General features: G+C 39.4%; 2 protein-coding genes and 1 pseudogene across 8 annotated transcripts in view; 1 reads left to right on the top strand and 2 right to left on the bottom strand.

Annotated features, from left to right (window-relative positions):
- Positions 1 to 526: 526 nt before the first annotated feature.
- Positions 527 to 5042, bottom strand: LOC149034894 (methionine adenosyltransferase 2 subunit beta-like). The gene is made up of 2 exons (XM_089192805.1): positions 4502 to 5042; positions 527 to 1030 (listed from the first exon to the last, which is right to left on the bottom strand). The coding sequence occupies exons 1-2, from the start codon at positions 5040 to 5042 to the stop codon at positions 645 to 647; spliced, it is 927 nt and encodes a 308-aa protein (XP_089048931.1). The 3' UTR covers positions 527 to 644.
- A 706-nt stretch (positions 5043 to 5748) lies between these two features.
- The window catches only part of LOC113676813 (cubilin), a 79247-nt gene continuing 67942 nt past the window's right edge, over positions 5749 to 17053 (top strand). For all 7 annotated transcript variants that reach the window (XR_016182624.1, XR_016182623.1, XR_016182625.1 and 4 more), the window contains exons 1-2: positions 5749 to 5890; positions 7163 to 7192. Coding sequence is in view for 3 of the 7 variants with exons in the window: in XM_089192737.1 (XP_089048863.1) it covers positions 5854 to 5890; positions 7163 to 7192 (67 nt within the window). In the remaining 4 variants the exon portion in view is untranslated. The remainder of the gene's footprint in view (positions 5891 to 7162; positions 7193 to 17053) is intronic.
- LOC149034893 (uncharacterized) lies at positions 12216 to 14083 on the bottom strand (annotated as a pseudogene).

Here is a 17053-nt window from a genome sequence, read left to right as displayed (position 1 = left end):
ATGCTCTAGCCCATTGTCGTCACGGAGGTCAATATTTTCAATCGCTCAGTGTTCGATGTACTGCTTGTTTAAATTAACATAAGTGGAGTTTGGTTGAAGTGAGTGGGTGGGTATGGCTCTTAGTCCTGAGTCATAAACATTAATGTAAATGCTTTTGAATTTGACTGCTTTTATTTGCGTGAGAAATATCACAGACAGCGGGGCGCTATAACCTTTTGTAAAACCAGCTGCCGATTTAAAAAAAAAAAACACTTGCGCTTAGTACAACAGCGCATGCTAACGAGGATCATTCGTTTGGGTATGACACTTGGCGCGATTATTTAATGAAATCATAGTGAAATAACTTGGATATTATAACTATTGTCACTTTGAGTGTCAAGTTAATATCCCAAGTATCGTTTCAATTACATCACGTCGCCACGAGAAAGGCGACTTTCGCGCGCGTTGTACTGCGTGACCCCCGCGTAACTCATGACCCTCCTGCTTTCCCAAAAGGAAACAGAATTAGCTACCTTGCAAGCATCTCGAAATTCTCGTCCATTTATTTGTCTCTTTGCTTTAGTAAGGTTTATTATCACCGTTGTACTCTCTTCATATTAAATATATCTTTTTTCCCTTTCAAAATTGCCCCCAGCTTTCAAGGGTTACACAAATGGTTGCAAACATCGTGTCATTCCTTGCTTAAACGGAGTGCGCATGCTCGTTCCACTATCTTGCATCATAGCCTCCAGTTTCGAACACTCAAGGGCTGTATTATGAGGCCTTGGTGTCCCTGTGGGAGGGTTGGGATTTGGTGTCAAGTGACTGATAGGTAAATTAAAACTTTCAGCCATTTGACAAGCCATGGAATATTTTGACATGGCTTCAATGCCACTCCAATGCCAAATTCCAGTCATTGTATGATCATTGACGTGCTTTTCTGCGATAAATTTGCACACAGCAGCAACATCGTCCACCAGGGTTGGATAACGGATTTGATAATCGTCTATTATGGCAGGTTTATCCGTCTGCTTGACCGCATCAAATAACACTGCAATTGTGATAATAAATGGTTTAATCTCCTCCAGGTAATGAAAGCAATTATGTGAAATTTACTACATTAGATATATGTTTGACAAATTCACAAGTACATGAATCAGATAAAGGGAAGGAAACACATCTCAGCAAAGCACAACACAAAGAAAAACACAAGCAATTCAAGACCATGAAACATATATATTTATATATATTTTTTGACCAGGAGTTCTGTAGTACCAAAAACAGTTCTGTGAAAGAGAAATATAAGAATGCCTGTTCACTGTCAAAATGCCAGCACCTTGAGATTAAAATATAAAAGCTCTGACTGCCCATCGTGCCAAGATATAACAGTAGGTATGAAGGAAGGACTTCAACATATTGCACACTATAGCACAGGACAATCTGAGTAACTAAGCTGCAAGGCTGATACACTCACAGCATAACAGCATCACAAATCACCTTAGAGTCAAAGTAAATTGAGTTTCAATATTTTGCTGAAGCGTAAGTGTCCACTTTAAATAGTGGTCATGACCAAATTCTAAATTATACCAATCTTTACATATGAGTACAATTTTTCTGGCTTGCAGAACCCCTTCAGAACTTTACATGCCTAAAAGCCTCTTCATGAACCTTGTGAACAAGCCAACTGAGATTCTAAGACTGTTAGATCTCAACTACTGTATTCACTAGTGTATAAGTTGAACTTGTGTAATAGTCACCCCCCCATTTACAAGGTCAAAAATCAGATTTTTCATCATTTCTAATTAAAGAAGCAAAATTCAGACCAATAGAAATTTCTCAAAATGTTAATCTCTTATTTCTGAGAATGTATTGAAAACAGTGCAAATTAACCCTTTAACTCCCAGATCAAATTTGTAATTCTCCTTACTTTCCACCATACAATTCTTATAATATAAGTTCAGAGAGTTTAGTATTGGATCAACTAATCATCCCCAAATTTATATTTTTCTTAATTCTCATCACTTATCTGGTTGATATTGTATTGATATTGTAAGGAGAAATTCTGTCTTGGTCACTTATGGGAGTTAAAGGGTTAAAAAAAATTTGCAAAGAAAAATGTAATCATGTGCTGTGAAGTTTATTAGCACCTCAATTATACCACCACGATTTAAGCATACATGGGCACTACAATTCACTTGAGAAGTATTTTACCATAATTTTTGTAAATCGCATTGAAAATGAAATCTTCTTACATTAAACTAACCTTTATCTTAATGTTAAGTTTGCAAGGAGATTTAGTAGAACGAAGGAACACCAAAGAGCTTTGAAGGATTATGCATAACAAACAAGACTGCGCAAGACAACAGCATTTGCCAGGTCACTGAGCTACTGTAATCATTCGATGAACACAAAAGTTCAGCACCATAAACAGCAGTGAAGCTGTAAGAAAAAATGTCTACTCTACAGATCAGAAGACACAATAGAAATCAACTCCAGTATGTTTGTGTTTAAGCCACTTAGAATTTATTATTTCAAACTTTTTCATTGATGAAGAATGCCCTGAAAACTGATGAAATTCAAACACTATTATAACTGGTTTTGTAAACTCGGTTTTCCTAACAGACTTCAGGCAATTGCTATGCTAATTTCTTGGATTGCTTAGGTCAGGTCTTTTTGTATGACTCAAGTATAAGTCCAGGGTGATTTTTTGGGCTGATTTTTTGGTCATGAAAGGTATTTGTGCACCTTTTTTCTCAGATATAATTTTCATGTGTTAATTTTGGTAGGGGACAAAACCTGGTTACTAAAATCTCAATTTTGAAGACAAGATTATAACAGTGAACCAGGTGAGAAATTTGCACAAGTTAACACTTCAGCCTGGCAGCCTGGCAATCATGATAAAACTTGGGTGTTTAAAGTTTGTATTTGGTGGATGTATGTGTTAACCCTTCAACTTCCAGAAGTGACTAATATAAAACTTCTCCCTACAAAATCCATACATTCTTCAGCTAACAGGAGACAAGAATATTCAAACTTATCAGGTAGAAGCTGCTATCTTGATCTAGCACCAAGTTCTCATAACTAATTTACAAGGAAATGTGTTGCAGCTACAGGGGAGAATTAACAATCAGATCTTGCGAGTTAAAGGGTTAAGGGTCCATGGCCTTGTCCTGATGTAAGAGAGCAATGTATTGTTGATATTTGAAGAGCACATCTTTTCCAGACAAAATTTTGATTATTTTCTAAAATCAAGGGCTGCATGTACAGTAATTTCCCACCGATTACCCGCAGGTAATCTGTTAATTTCTCCACAAACAGTTGTTAATGCAGGTTATAGGAAGGTGCTGGTAGTATGGTAATTTTTAAAGCTTCCGGTATAGTTTTAAAACTATAACCAGGGAAAAACCAAAGATGATCAGATCCACTGAAGATATTCTTCAAAAACTGTAATAACTCATTTATTTTGCACAGATTGCTTGTTATAACCATAGATTTCAATGCTCTCAATGAAAGCCTATGCAAATGAAAAACATACAAAACTTGACAACAAAACTTTTATCTTGTTTATACCCTTACTTTCTAACCTTGTCAATTTCACAGCTTGTTTCTTTTTAATTTCAAAAAATAATTCTCACTTACTCGGAAAGTGAACTTGAAAATAAAAGAATTTAATAATTAATGTCAGCTTTTTCACAATTATTGTGAAAAAGCTGACATGTTAATTTCATGGCACAGCATAATTAATGACACAACAGAATTTCAACACATCAGTGAAATTTTCTTAGCTAGCATTGCCTTGAGTTAAAGAGTAATTTCCCATTTCAAGTGATTACTCATAGATCTTGAGATATCGATTTTTAGAACAGATTTTTACAAGTGGTATCATTCTCAGTGAAACAGCAAAGATAAAAAGTGTGCAAATTTATTTTTTGCATGCTAAGGGATATCACGTCAACAAAAACAATAAAGGAACTTTGTGCAAGTCGATAATTTTCTTTTTTTTTGGGTGCAGGTTATCTGCCAGTGCGGGTAATCTGTTGACATTTTTTTCTAGTTATTGCAAAAATTGACCAATGTGGGTAATCTGCCGCACGGGGAAATTGACAGAAATTACTGTAATATACTGGGTTAAGCTGGCTCCTCAACAAATCATAAAACAAGAGACTCAGAGATTCTACCCTGGTATGTAACTGGTACCTTGTAAGTAACTGAACTCAACTCTGTCATTTCACAACAGTTAATTTTGAAACTAACCCAATGCACAGAAGAAGTTCAATAGAACTTACATGGGTCGTGAGAGAGGGCTGTTGTTCCGCAGCCTGTCCCTAGGGGAAATTATGGGGAAACTACATGATACTCCTCCACATTGTTGCTGAGCTTAGAAGAATGAGGTGAAGAATCATGGACAATCCTCTTATTCACTGGGGTGAAGTTAGATGGCACGGCACGTGGGAGGGTATTTTGCAGGTTAGCCCAAACAATTATGCAATACAATCCTGATAAAACAATACTGTATACGCACCCGTTACAGCGCTTTCCTTAAGATATTCCACATCCCCGTACAAGATGGGAACCCGAAGAATCGCCCCTTCACTGTGATGCATAACCTGTTCTCCCTCCAGCTTGCTTTTACCATACTTGTTCAAAGGGTTAGGTTCGTCCAGCGGTTTGTACGGAGGACTTGTTCCATCGAACACATAATCTGTACTTATATAAACCATGAAGTGGTCTGGAGTCTCCCTGTCACTGTTGAGCTCATTAATGGCTTCTACCAGTGCTTTGGTTACACCGACATTCATTTTTGTGCACGTTCTCTCGTCATTCTCTACAATGTCTGGTCTTCTTTCGGCCGCAGAGTGAATCAAAACATGAGGTTTGAACTCCTTTACGACTCGTTTACTTTCGTCAAAATCAAGGAGATCAACCTTTTTTAGAAAGTTCTTAGCTCGAGAATGAGCTAGTCCTAACACTTCCCATTTGTCGGAGTTAAGGAATTCCTTCATGATTGCCCGACCAAGGAGACCAGAAGCTCCAGTGATGATCACGCGTTGTTTCTTCGCCATGTTAACATGAAAGTGGTTACCAGGGAACTCGTCCAAACATATTTCATGACGTCCACTATCACAAAGAAAATTTCTCTACCTAGAAGTTGAAAGTCCAACTCGGAGCCTGACCCAGTAAAGGTAAGCAGTATATAAAGCCACAAAGTGGCTGCACTTACAGCCGTGAAAAGCTCAATGTTAGAAAATCTTGGCACGGTCCTAAACCAGAAAGCTTTCTTTGGCATGTAGAACATATAAACGAGCCTAAGGCGCAATTCAAACAAGCTTTCGGCGAAAATCGCGGACGAGTAGTGTATTTAGTGAGGATTAAATCCTTCCCAATCTCTCACTGAAGGGGAAAAAGCTTTAATTCAATGACATCAAAGTTGTTTTTGTAAGGGCCGAGAGGAACAGCAGCGAAAACAGGAACTTTAGTCCTTTTATACCGTAAATTGTACGAGTCATGCATTATGCCATGCCTAGGGGGTTGAATAAACAGACTGTGAAACTGTTAGGCAAAACTCCAAGCAGAAATTTGTGTTACGTGTGAGCCGACTTAGCAACCATCACGGAAATATCTTTGTATCTATAGTCCTAACAATCAAGTCAATTCCTTTCTTTAAAACGATGCGCATCTGATTGAATATTCCGTTGTAGATCGAGGAAGCAGAAGACAACAAAGACGCATTACGCTTTATATCAAAGGAATTGTGATTCCACGGTGACAAGAAGAGTCCCGTTTGCGTATGACGTATTTAGCGTTTTGACTTCGTACTTCGCTACGAACCCAAACAGCAAACACTGGTGAAGTGGAAGTGAGTTGCCTGAAACTATGGCTTTGTCTTGGATGCTAGCTTTCAGTTTAGCAGGTGAGCGTACAAATCACACAGAGCTAGATCTGTGATCTTCAGTTCGTTATGCTGCATATGTGAAGGATGAAGATCGCGTCTGTAGACGTGGTACTGATTGTTTAGCTTCTTGTGGTTTGTCCGCGGTTTTTTTACAGACTGGCCAACTTAAATATTCTTCCCTGCATCCAGCTATCAAATACATAACCTAGTTTCTACCTCTTGCTTTTTATCACCGAACAGACAAACACCTGCCATTCTATTATGAGGAAGTTTGCTTTTTAATGTCGCCTAAGTCGATTTTTCCCGTTCTCGCTCTATCGCGACAACATCATGATCTCTTCACATGGACGTAGTCTCTTTTTTTCATTTTGTTTTCTTCTTTATCGAAACAATTCAAAATGAGACTGATGTTTTTTAAATGTACTAGCTTTGAGTACAGCGGAAGCCTCGCCGCGTAGTCACGCAATTATTAGGGAGCTTAAGCAACCACGACAACGATGCCGGGTACGACGCCAAGTAAAAAATAAATTTGTATTTTATGAGCGAAATTCGCAGTTGTTTAGATCTGTTTGGTTCTTTAATGGCTCTAAAAACGTGTTCGAGCTAAATGTGCAATAGCGGCGTGTAATTCCAAATGGAAATACGAAATATTAGCCGTCGTCGTCCACGTTCCGTACAGGACGCAGAATTTGGTCATTTCACGTTGTTGTTTTGCAGAGGACGGCAAAGAAATGTACAAAGATTTATAACGCACGTGTATAGCCATTGTTCTGCTCATTAAACCTTTTGTTTGATGACGTTCTCGTTGCCGTCGTCGTCGTGGTTTGCTTAAGCTCCCTATTGTTTTCGAAACTTGATCGCTGAAAAGCTCTCACATTACACTAAGTGAACAATAGTTCGTCAATGTTGCTTCCTTTTAAAGCACTTCATTTTTTCCGAGGTTGACTTGCTACCAAGCGATAATGAGTAGAGGATATTACGTGACCGCGCGGAGATACGAAATTTTTCTTTGAGTGTTTACATATTTATTACATAAACACAAATGAAATATCAAATCATTTAACTTTGATGTTTTTTCTAAAAATAAAATTTTGTTACAGTCATCTCAGAGGAAAAGTTTTCACGTGTAAAGATAACATTTTTTCGCGTGAAAGCTCACTTGATACGTCATTGGTTTTTATTTAATGAACTGTTATACTTCATAATCTTTCGCTTGTCATATCCAGAAAAAAAAACCTTCCTGTCTTAGTCTAAAAAAATTTTAACGTTCTTTCTTTGTATTTGCTGCAGCTGCCTCCTTGACTCGAGTGACAAGTGGTCGTAAGTATTAACATTCGTCATAAATGTCTGCATTTCAATTTACAGCTTTGTTTTGCGTTTAAGTCGACAGCATATCTCATTTTTACTAAGGTAATGGTAACAATTATGCTAGTGTTAAACTAACTTTCAATTCTACATTAGTGAACTCTTTTTATGTAACAAGAAACCAAAAGAGTTACTGAAAGATACTTACTTTTTCAGCCTGCACCCCTGCTGGAGAATCCATTAATGCTTCAAGTGGTCACATTTCCAGCCCCAATTTTCCCGACAACTATAACGCAAACAATATTTGTACCTGGAATATCACGGTACCCAGTGGGAAAATCATCAAACTGTCCTTCTTGAACTTTACCTTGGTAGCAGGTGAAAACGATGACTGTGCTGGAGCGGCAGCAGATAGTACCCGAGTCTTTATCACAAACGTTGCTTCACATGGAGGAAAACCTAACGACTTTAAGATCTGTGGTCAAAAGCTTCCCTCTCCTGTGTACTCCGAGGGAAATTTCATTCAAGTGAGATTTAAATCAAGCACCGGCCCTGTAAACAAAGGGTTCAATGCAACCTTTGAGGCGATAGATGGAGATTCACGTAAGAGCTTTTCTTCTATGGTAGTTTATTAACTGGAAGTACAGAAATATACAGAGCATGCACCCCTATCGAGCTGAACGAGAGTTTTGTTGAATATATCATGCAGATACATGTAATAAAGTAAACAATCAGCTAAAGTCTGTAGAAAAAAAAATTGAATGCAATCAAGTCTTTTACTCGAACGCAAGCTGCTATGTTTCACAATCGTTATATTTATTAAAGCATAAAACCGTTAACATACGGAAAATGAGCTGTAGGCAGTATTGGAAATCATCCCGCTGACCAAAAAATCACCACGCAGAAAAATCAAAACTAACAGTCTGGGAGCAAATGTCATAAAATAAGGTCCCGTGTGAAGTTCGTGCTGAAAGCAAGCACCTAGTGTAAAAGTATTCATTAGGTCCTACTAAACATGAAAAGTTTTGGTGCCAGCTTTGCCACTTGCTCAGACGGCTTTTAAGGGGGGGTTAAATTCTGACCCATGAAATCCAACGTGAAAACGAGGCTAAAATACATAATTCCTCATAACTTTGTTAATAACAGACAAAAATACACCAGACTTGCTCACATGATTGGGCATGATCCTCCCTGTTGGTTTATGCTAATTTACATAGGTCACGTGACCTTACGCATGAAAGCGAGGCTGAAACACATAATTTACTATAAATTTGTCAAAAAAATCCTTATCATGCCAAACTTGCTCACTTTAGTCAGTTAGACATCTTGCATCGATTGGTGCCACTTTGTAGTGTCACGTGACCTCATACATGGAAATGAGGCTGGATTGCAAAACACGCCAAAGGTGAACATTTAATCCAGGACAATAGCGTTGACTCATTGTAATGCATATTAATGCTGTATGTATAGCATTTGAATGAAAAAAATAAAAGCTAAAAAGCTGCAATGATAATGTATTTTGTGTGGCTTATATGACTTTATTATGAGCGATTTCTACAATCCTATTTCGCAATGGGAGACAAGTCGTTGTGGCATGGGAAACGGAATGTGAGGCAACGCACAGAGACGTCAGGCATTTACGAAGTACACAAGAAGAAGCCGACACGAAGATTATTTTACATGCTCTGGATGCCTCTGCTCAAGGTGCTACCCAACTATCTATATATTCTCCTGACACTGATGTTCTTGTTTTGGCTCTCCGACGGTATCCAGATTTGTGCTCCAACCCTTGCTTTGTTACTGGAACCGGCAGTAGTCGTAGAGTTATCAACTTGAAGTCAATCGCAGACGCCCTTGGGCTCACTAAGACGGCTGCGCTGCAAGCATTTCATGCGTTGACCGGAGCAGATGTTACTGGGAGTTTCTCTGGAAAGGGAAAAGCCATTTGTTGGGATGAGTTTGATAACACCAGCACTCCTATCTTGCAAGCTCTTGCTAACCTCGGTTGTGGGGAACAGCCAGATGACGGCACAAGAAGTGGAGTGGAACAGCTGGTTTGTCGGATGTACCAACCAAAGACAGACATCAAAACTGTCAAAGCCCTCAAATGGTCCCTCTTTAAGAAAAATCAAGCTGAGTCTGAGAGGTTGCCGCCCACACAAGCTGCTCTCCATCAAGCCACACTGAGAGCGCACTACCAGCTTCTTGTTTGGAACAACGATCATGTAGCAAACCCGGTGTTGCCCTCACCAGAAGGCTATGGATGGCAAGATGAAGATAGAAAGTGGGTACCAGTCATGAAAAATCTTCCACCAGCTCCAGAGGCAATTATACAGCTTGTCCGATGCAAGTGCGCCAAGTCCCGTTGCTCTAACAACCGTTGTCAGTGTCAAAAAGCCGGACTTGTCTGTACTGATCTCTGTATGTGTTCTGAAGATTGCCAGAACGAGTATGCTGAAAGTGATGATGAGTATGATGAAGACGAAGTCGAACAGGAAATTCCATAGGAATGGACAACAGAACAATGTATATAGATATTCAGTAAGACTTTCATGACTGTATATATAAAACAGCAGTGGTCGCTATTTTCATTTTCTGCCCTTGTTCCAATATACATGCGAAAATGAATACATGGAACCAGTATCATAAGTTGGCAAAATTATTGATTATGTGTACAAGATAAATTCTCAAATGGAGCCTCCGCAGTATTTGCTTTATCCGTCTTGTCCCTGTGCTATGGGCCATAGGACAATGATTAGTTGAAGTTTTTATATCTGAAATCGGATAACCAGATATGTATCTGCCTAGTAGTTGTTAATACAATTGGCAGGACAAATGCCATCCTACACGATGCTACCAGATATATCCAGCCTCGTTTCCATGTATGGGGTCACGTGACACTACAAAGTGGCACCAATCGATGCAAGATGTCTAACTGACTAAGGTGAGCAAGTTTGGCATGATAAGGATTTTTTTTGACAAATTTATAGTAAATTATGTGTTTCAGCCTCGCTTTCATGCGTAAGGTCACGTGACCTATGTTAATTAACATAAACCAACAGGGAGGATCATGCCCAATCATGTGAGCAAGTCTGGTGTATTTTCGTCTGTTATTAACAAAGTTATGAGGAATAATCTGTTTTAGCCTCGTTTCCATGCTAGATTTCATGGATCAGAATTTAACCCCCCTTAAAAGCCGTCTGAGCAAGTTGCAAAGCTGGCACCAAAACTTTTCATGTTTAGTAGGTCCTAATGAACACTTTTACACTAGGTGCTTGCTTTCAGCACGAACTTCACACGGGACCACATTTGCTCCCAGACTATAACAGTTTTCGGAGAGTAAGAAGCTTCATCAAGATTTTGTTGAATAAATTAATTTTTTACAGCAGGAGGATGCATTTCCCTAAAGCTAACAGTCCTTGTTACTCTTTTCAGTGTGCCCTACAGATACAATCCTCGATGAAACATCAGGTTCTTTGTCCTCTCCCTTTAATCTAAGAAACTATCCATTCAACCAGACATGTAGCTGGAATATTACAGGGAAACAAGGATATCGTGTTGAACTCACAATACCAGACTATAATATTGAACGTTGTAATGGCGCTGCTTGCTCGTGTGATTATATGGAAGTTCAGAACAGCTTCAGTGATGAAGCGCTGCCTGGAAAACTATGTGGTACACCAAGGGCTATTCCTGTAAAGTTTTATTCACTGCACGAAAGCTTGAGGGTGGTGTTTGTGTCCGATAATGCAAACATGGATTATGACGGGTTTGGGGCAACTTACAAGCTGTTGAACTACAGTCCTCCAAGTAAGTAGTGAAAACAACATTGTAAAATCTAAGAGTTCACTGAGAGAAGATGTTTTATGTAATAAACTTACCCATACAAATAATGATAAGGCGCTTAGTTGATCCATGACTATTCTGGCCTATTCCAAGCGTTCTAGTTAAGTCAAACAGAGCGAAATAGCGAAGCTCGAGGGTGGTGTTTGTGTCTGACAGTGAAAGAATGGATTGTGATGGATCTGGGGTAACTTACAAGCTGTTGAAGCACAGTCCTCCACATGAGTAGTGAAAACAACGTCGCAAGATCGAAGAGTTCACTGAGGGAAGATGGTTTTTGCGCGATAAATTCGCCGGTACAAGTAAAGATAAGAGGCTTAGCTCATTGGAGTGGAGGTTATATCTGTTATCAATTGGTGATGAAAATTTCTCTGATACGTTAATGTAAGCAGGCTTAGGTCTTATATAATAATCTATGATCAGGAATGACGTAAGCACATAAACGCTTTTTTCCTTCTATGACTACCAATAAATAATGGAGAATGAGGTGTATTCAAATATTCAATGGGAGCTGGATTTTCGCGTGCGTTTAATCAACTTTTGACTTCGGTACTAGTATGATTTTCGTTAAGATAAAGCCAGTATAATTTTTTTTCTAATTGATAACGGCGATTTTTGTGTCTGGAGCGTGGCATCTAGAATCCTTGCAAATGCTTGCAAGGTAGTTGATTGTGTAAGAGATTCATCTAAGGCAACAAATGCAGTAATGCTGTTGTGGTTTCTGTGAAGTTTCCTGTACGTGACAGGCTACATGTAGTAACACAAAAATGACAAGAATGCGTGACCAGTTACGTCCCGTAACCACGTCGATATTTTGTCGTAATATCTGTCGTGTCAAGTCGGAAATCCATATTTGAGCAAACAGAGGAATATTAGAAACCAACTGAATTCGAAAAAGCTAACGTCACGAGAAAACTTATCGTCGAAGAAAACCATGCGTTTTGTAAACTGTCCTGTCTTGTGGAGGGGCTGAGCTGGCGAAGTAAGGTTATTTCGGCGAGTAAACCAGTCTTTTCTGAGTTAATGATACAGAAGAGACTTCCGATGATACGCGCTCACATTTCACTCTTATAATTGACCTATTCTACTTTATTTGTCGTCACTTCTCTTGTAATCGACATGTGGTCAACGCTACACGGCACGAATTTATTTCCTGCGCGAGGATCCGCCCTTACTTATTAAATACACTGCATAATTTGTATTTTCCTTTTGTTTTAATGAAAGAATGTTTGTGTTCGTTAATAAACTGCATTCATCTTTCTATTGTCAACATACAATCCAAACGTTTACATACCTGCAAATATTACTTTTTCTCGTGTCACAAGTTGATAGTGCAGAGGTTAAATACTGAATTGGCACAAAAGTTATTGATATTGCTTGTTAACGTATTCTCTGGCATCGTAATATTGGCTAATACATCATCTGATAAGTCAAATGTGGTATCAAACGCGAAAATATCTTCAGAAAGAACATTCATACCGAAACTTGCCGTTTCTATGTGGCCGAAAATGAAAACTTTGAAGACTTAAAGCAAAATCTTGCACCTTACTGATATCAACTGAATACAATGCAGCTAAACATCGATCATACTGATGACCAACCTCATGGTACTTAGGCTTAATGAAACGAGGCTTCTTCTTCAAATCCTTCGGGCCGCCATGAAACGTCTTAGACTGACTTTCATCGAAAATAATGTTATTTTCTTTAACAAAAATATTGCAGAGCCTAGGTAACCTGCGTTCGCCAGATCGAAGACCGAAAAGTTATCCGTTATAAAAATGAATAACTTATACATCAGTGACTCTGCTGAAAATCATCCAAGAAGGCCATTTCCCCACAATATCGCCTCATCGTGTTAAGTCGTTTCTTTGCGGGTGTCCATTTTGCACTTCTGGGCTATTCCAAACTTCGTTGCATCCTTCATCTCCGCGTCTAAAACTTTACGAAACGATGCGAACCTGTTATAATAAAATGATAAATTTAGAACCCTATTTAATTTTTCGCCGTCCACACTAGGCATTCAAAAGACGTTACACTTTATTTGCCTCTTGTCAACTTTGTTGAGAACGTTTAATGCATCCGAGTCTCCTCCCGTCTCACTCAAATGACGATTAATCAACAAATGAAGCAAATTGGGCGGATAACGCTCTCCATTTTGCTTGGCCAGTTCACAAATTAAACGAACTTGCCCAACCAAACGTTTAGCGTATTTGGTGGCATATGCTCTAGAGGAACGGTCAGATCTTGAACATCTTCGCATTTCAGATCGGCCACTCTAACAACTTCTACATGTAATTTGCCGCTGCTGGTGCCATTCCTTGCCCCAAATATCCTTTGCTATTCACCCTCGAGCAAAGTGCGCGGGTTTTGCGCTCGAAAATGTTGTAATAATTGGAGGAATAAATGTGTTGAAATCATCTTTTTGTACTATATTATCTCAGTGTTTTAGAATATACTTAAACAACTATTCAGCCCAGTGTCGATGGCTAGTGGTTGATATTTGCCTCTTGGGTGAATCAGTACTTGTTAATTATCTTGTTACATTTTAAACTATACAGTTTGTCCGAAGGAGGCAATTCCTCTCTCAGGCAGCGGAAAAATAAGCAGCACAAACTACCCAAAGAGTAACTACACTGCGTCCAGAAATTGTACCTGGAACATTACCGCGCCAGCTGACAAAATTGTAAACTTTACGTTTACTGACTTTGTCTTAAGTGAGTGTTCAGCCAATCCTTGTTCGGACTCTTGTTCTTATGTGGAGCTTTATGATGGTGGTTCAACAAGTTCTCGTTTGCTGGGGCGATTTTGTCAGGGGTCGTCTTGGAATAGGTCTCATTTCTCGAATGGAAGCCAAATGTTTGTGATGTTCCATCCCGGACAAACAGTTGCTCGTGGTTTTGAAGCAGAATATTCAGTGCTGTATCTCACAACAACAACATCACCTTCAACAACAATATCACCTTCAACAACAACGTCACCTTCAACAACAACGTCACCCCCATCTTTTACAGAAATAAAAGCGACGAGTGAATCTGCGGCTACCAGTGGTAGGTACCTCAACATGTTTTATTTAGGATACAAAAACAAAATCAAAATAAAATACATCTTGCAAAGGATGAAACAGAGGTTTGCCCTATGACGTTTGATCTTAAAAGAAAATGATAAATATCTATTTATCTTTTAGTCTATACACAGTAAAATATTCATCAAAAAAGCCATGAGACTAAGTCAAAAGAGGCTTAGGCCGGTCCGTTTTTTAAAATTACCGGCTTCGACCACGGGTCGCGGTAGACTGTTCCCATTCTTGTACCGCATACGGACGGCGAAAGGATATTTGGAAGCGTTACACTTTCCTAGTTTAAGAGATACTTTGGATTATTTAAGCTAATTCTGTCTTGTAGCATTCTAGAAGAGAGAGGTAAAGTCTGCAAGATTCCGGTGTAAGCCATTCAGCCTCCTCAGGCGCTCTTCGTATATCATCTTGTACAAGAGGTTGTAAAGCGTAGGGGAAGCCTCTGGACCCGATGGGTCCACTGAATGAAAACCGAATATTTTGTCGGCTTTGTTGATCACCGCATTAACGCGTTTGCTCTATGTTGGGTCCGAAGTGATCACAACGCCTAGGTCTTCAGCACTGTTAACGGTTTTAAGACTTGAACTCAGCGAGTTGGTAACGATTTAACCCAAACCGCTACGATTCGTCTACGGTCGTTGACGAATCTTCACACCGTAAGTCGAATAGTGTGTTAACATACCGGAAGTGGAGGGTGGTAAGCAATGTGTGAAAATAAGTATCATGGTATACCGGAAGTCGAATTGTGCGTTAACATACCTGAAGTAAAGGGGCGTGAGCAATGTGTGATAATGAAGAGTAGAAAAAAGAAAATGACAACATGAACCTTCCGTGTTCTTGAGACGTGAAACGGCTACGATTCGTCAACGATTAGACAACATCTCCATCCCCCCTTCGTAATTTCTTGCGGAATATTTTCAAAGTGTCTTGCAAATCGACTTCCGGTATGACGGTTTGACATCAACTGTGACGAGTCGTTCGATCGAGTCAATCGACTTCTGGTATACGAGTCGTTCGATTCGAGTCGAATTGAGTCGATTCGACAACATTTTCAACAACCCATGACAGTTACTTGCGAATTTACTTCCGGTATGCGTTTCCATCTAATGAGAGATGGTTTATCAGATTTCCGGTATAACAAGACGGATTAACCGCGAATCGACTTCCGTAGAACGATTCGTAGCGGTTTGGGTGTATTGGAAAACCCTCATGCGTTATTTGCATTACCTCGCATTTGTCGAGATTGAAGAGCCGACTTTATTTCTCAGTCCATGCTGCTAGCTGGTCGGTGTCGGACTGTAGCTCCTGCGTTTCTTTTTTTATGTTTGAAAGTCCTCGATGTATCTTTGTGTCGTTGGCGAGCAACTTCATCTTGGACGAGATGTTTGAGTTTATGTTATAAAAATATATTAAAAAAAAGAAAAGGACCCAGGATTGTGCCATAGGCAACATCAGATTACACAAGAAACCACGAAGAATAAGTGCCACGCACCACGACGCGTTTCAGGCGGTTAGTTACGAAATTTCTGAACTAAAACAGAAGGGGTCCATCAATCTCATACCACTTTAGCTTAAGCAGTAATCGTTCGTAGTGTAGAGAATCGAATGCTTGGAAAAAAAAAATCTGTTGGTTTCGATCTGTTTTTGAATGTCGCCCAGTCGTTAAATCAAGATAGTAATTGCGTTTAAGTGGACTTCGTTTCAAGAAATCCAAATTGCACACAATCAAGGTAAGCGAGATCTGCCGAAAGTTCCGAGGCTCTCTGCAGTCTTTTTTACCCTTCTTGTGGACGGGGACAATATCGGCTATTTTACACGCCAACGGAACCTGGCTAGTATCGAAGGGGCTGATGAGCGAAGAGAGGTCGCTAACTCGACGGCGCATCTTTCAGCACGTGCGGTGAAAGAATCAGGCCCGTGGGACTTGTGCGAGTTTAGTTTCGTAAGAAGGTAGTTAATTTCGTTTACATTACATTGGATAGTTGACAGTTTGAGATCCACGACGTTGCATCATCCTCAGATGTAAAGACGGACGAATAATTAGAATTCATGTTTTCGGCAATATCTAAATCTTCCGTCATTGTAACATCATTAACTTTCAAGGAGATTAACTTTTTTATCCTTTACTCGCAGATGAGATGTAATTCCCTAAACGCTTCCGGGTTTCCAGATATCTTTAGATCTGCAGAGATCGTATTGATGAATATGCAAAGCAAGTTGAGAGCTGTGTTATTTCGTAGTAACAAACCTTGTTTTTCGCCAAAAGTGCCTTAACCCTCAAAACGCACTTAATCTTGTGAACCCATCACAGGCTGACAATCAGATCTTCTTTTAATGGTGCGAGAACTCCATGGGGTGGGGTTGAATTTTACCCTCAATTAAGCAATGAATTAGTTTCGGTCTCTGAGTGTTGACGGATTACATAATTAACGAAATTATTGAGTGATATTATTCCACCTTATTATATTTTTCAATCAATGATCATCATATGTTATCACTAATTTAAGCGGTTCTTAAAGACTTTCCAATTTTCATTTTAAATTGTAGCGCCAGAGGGATCCTTATCGACAGCGGCTGCCATAGGAATAGGATTGGGTTGTGTGGTCTTTCTTCTACTCCTCTTCATAGCAGTATATTATTTTTTCATTGGTGAGTTCGATCGCTTCCTGTCCTTACGGGAAAGTGTGTCTGGTGCAATAATTACCTCCCAGTTCGTCCTGTGCTTGGTAGGAGACCATAACTTTAAGATCTCTTATTATGAGGATAGACGATATGGCGAGTCTGATCCCTGAATATATTTGAAGTGTGCTAAAAGTATAAGTGGAGAGAAATAGCGAGCTACATTAAGGATTCTACTAATTCTCAATTTGACTGGTAGACTTTCTTCTGGGGATCTCAGAGACTCTTGGGAGTTTCAGAGGTCGTAATCTTGTCGGATCTTAAGAAGTGTTTTTCCTGGT

Source organism: Pocillopora damicornis, chromosome 13, assembly GCF_964200805.1.
Source record: "Pocillopora damicornis chromosome 13, jaPocDami1.2, whole genome shotgun sequence".
Taxonomy (NCBI): domain Eukaryota; kingdom Metazoa; phylum Cnidaria; class Anthozoa; order Scleractinia; family Pocilloporidae; genus Pocillopora; species Pocillopora damicornis.
This window is presented reverse-complemented; position numbering and strand designations above follow the sequence as displayed.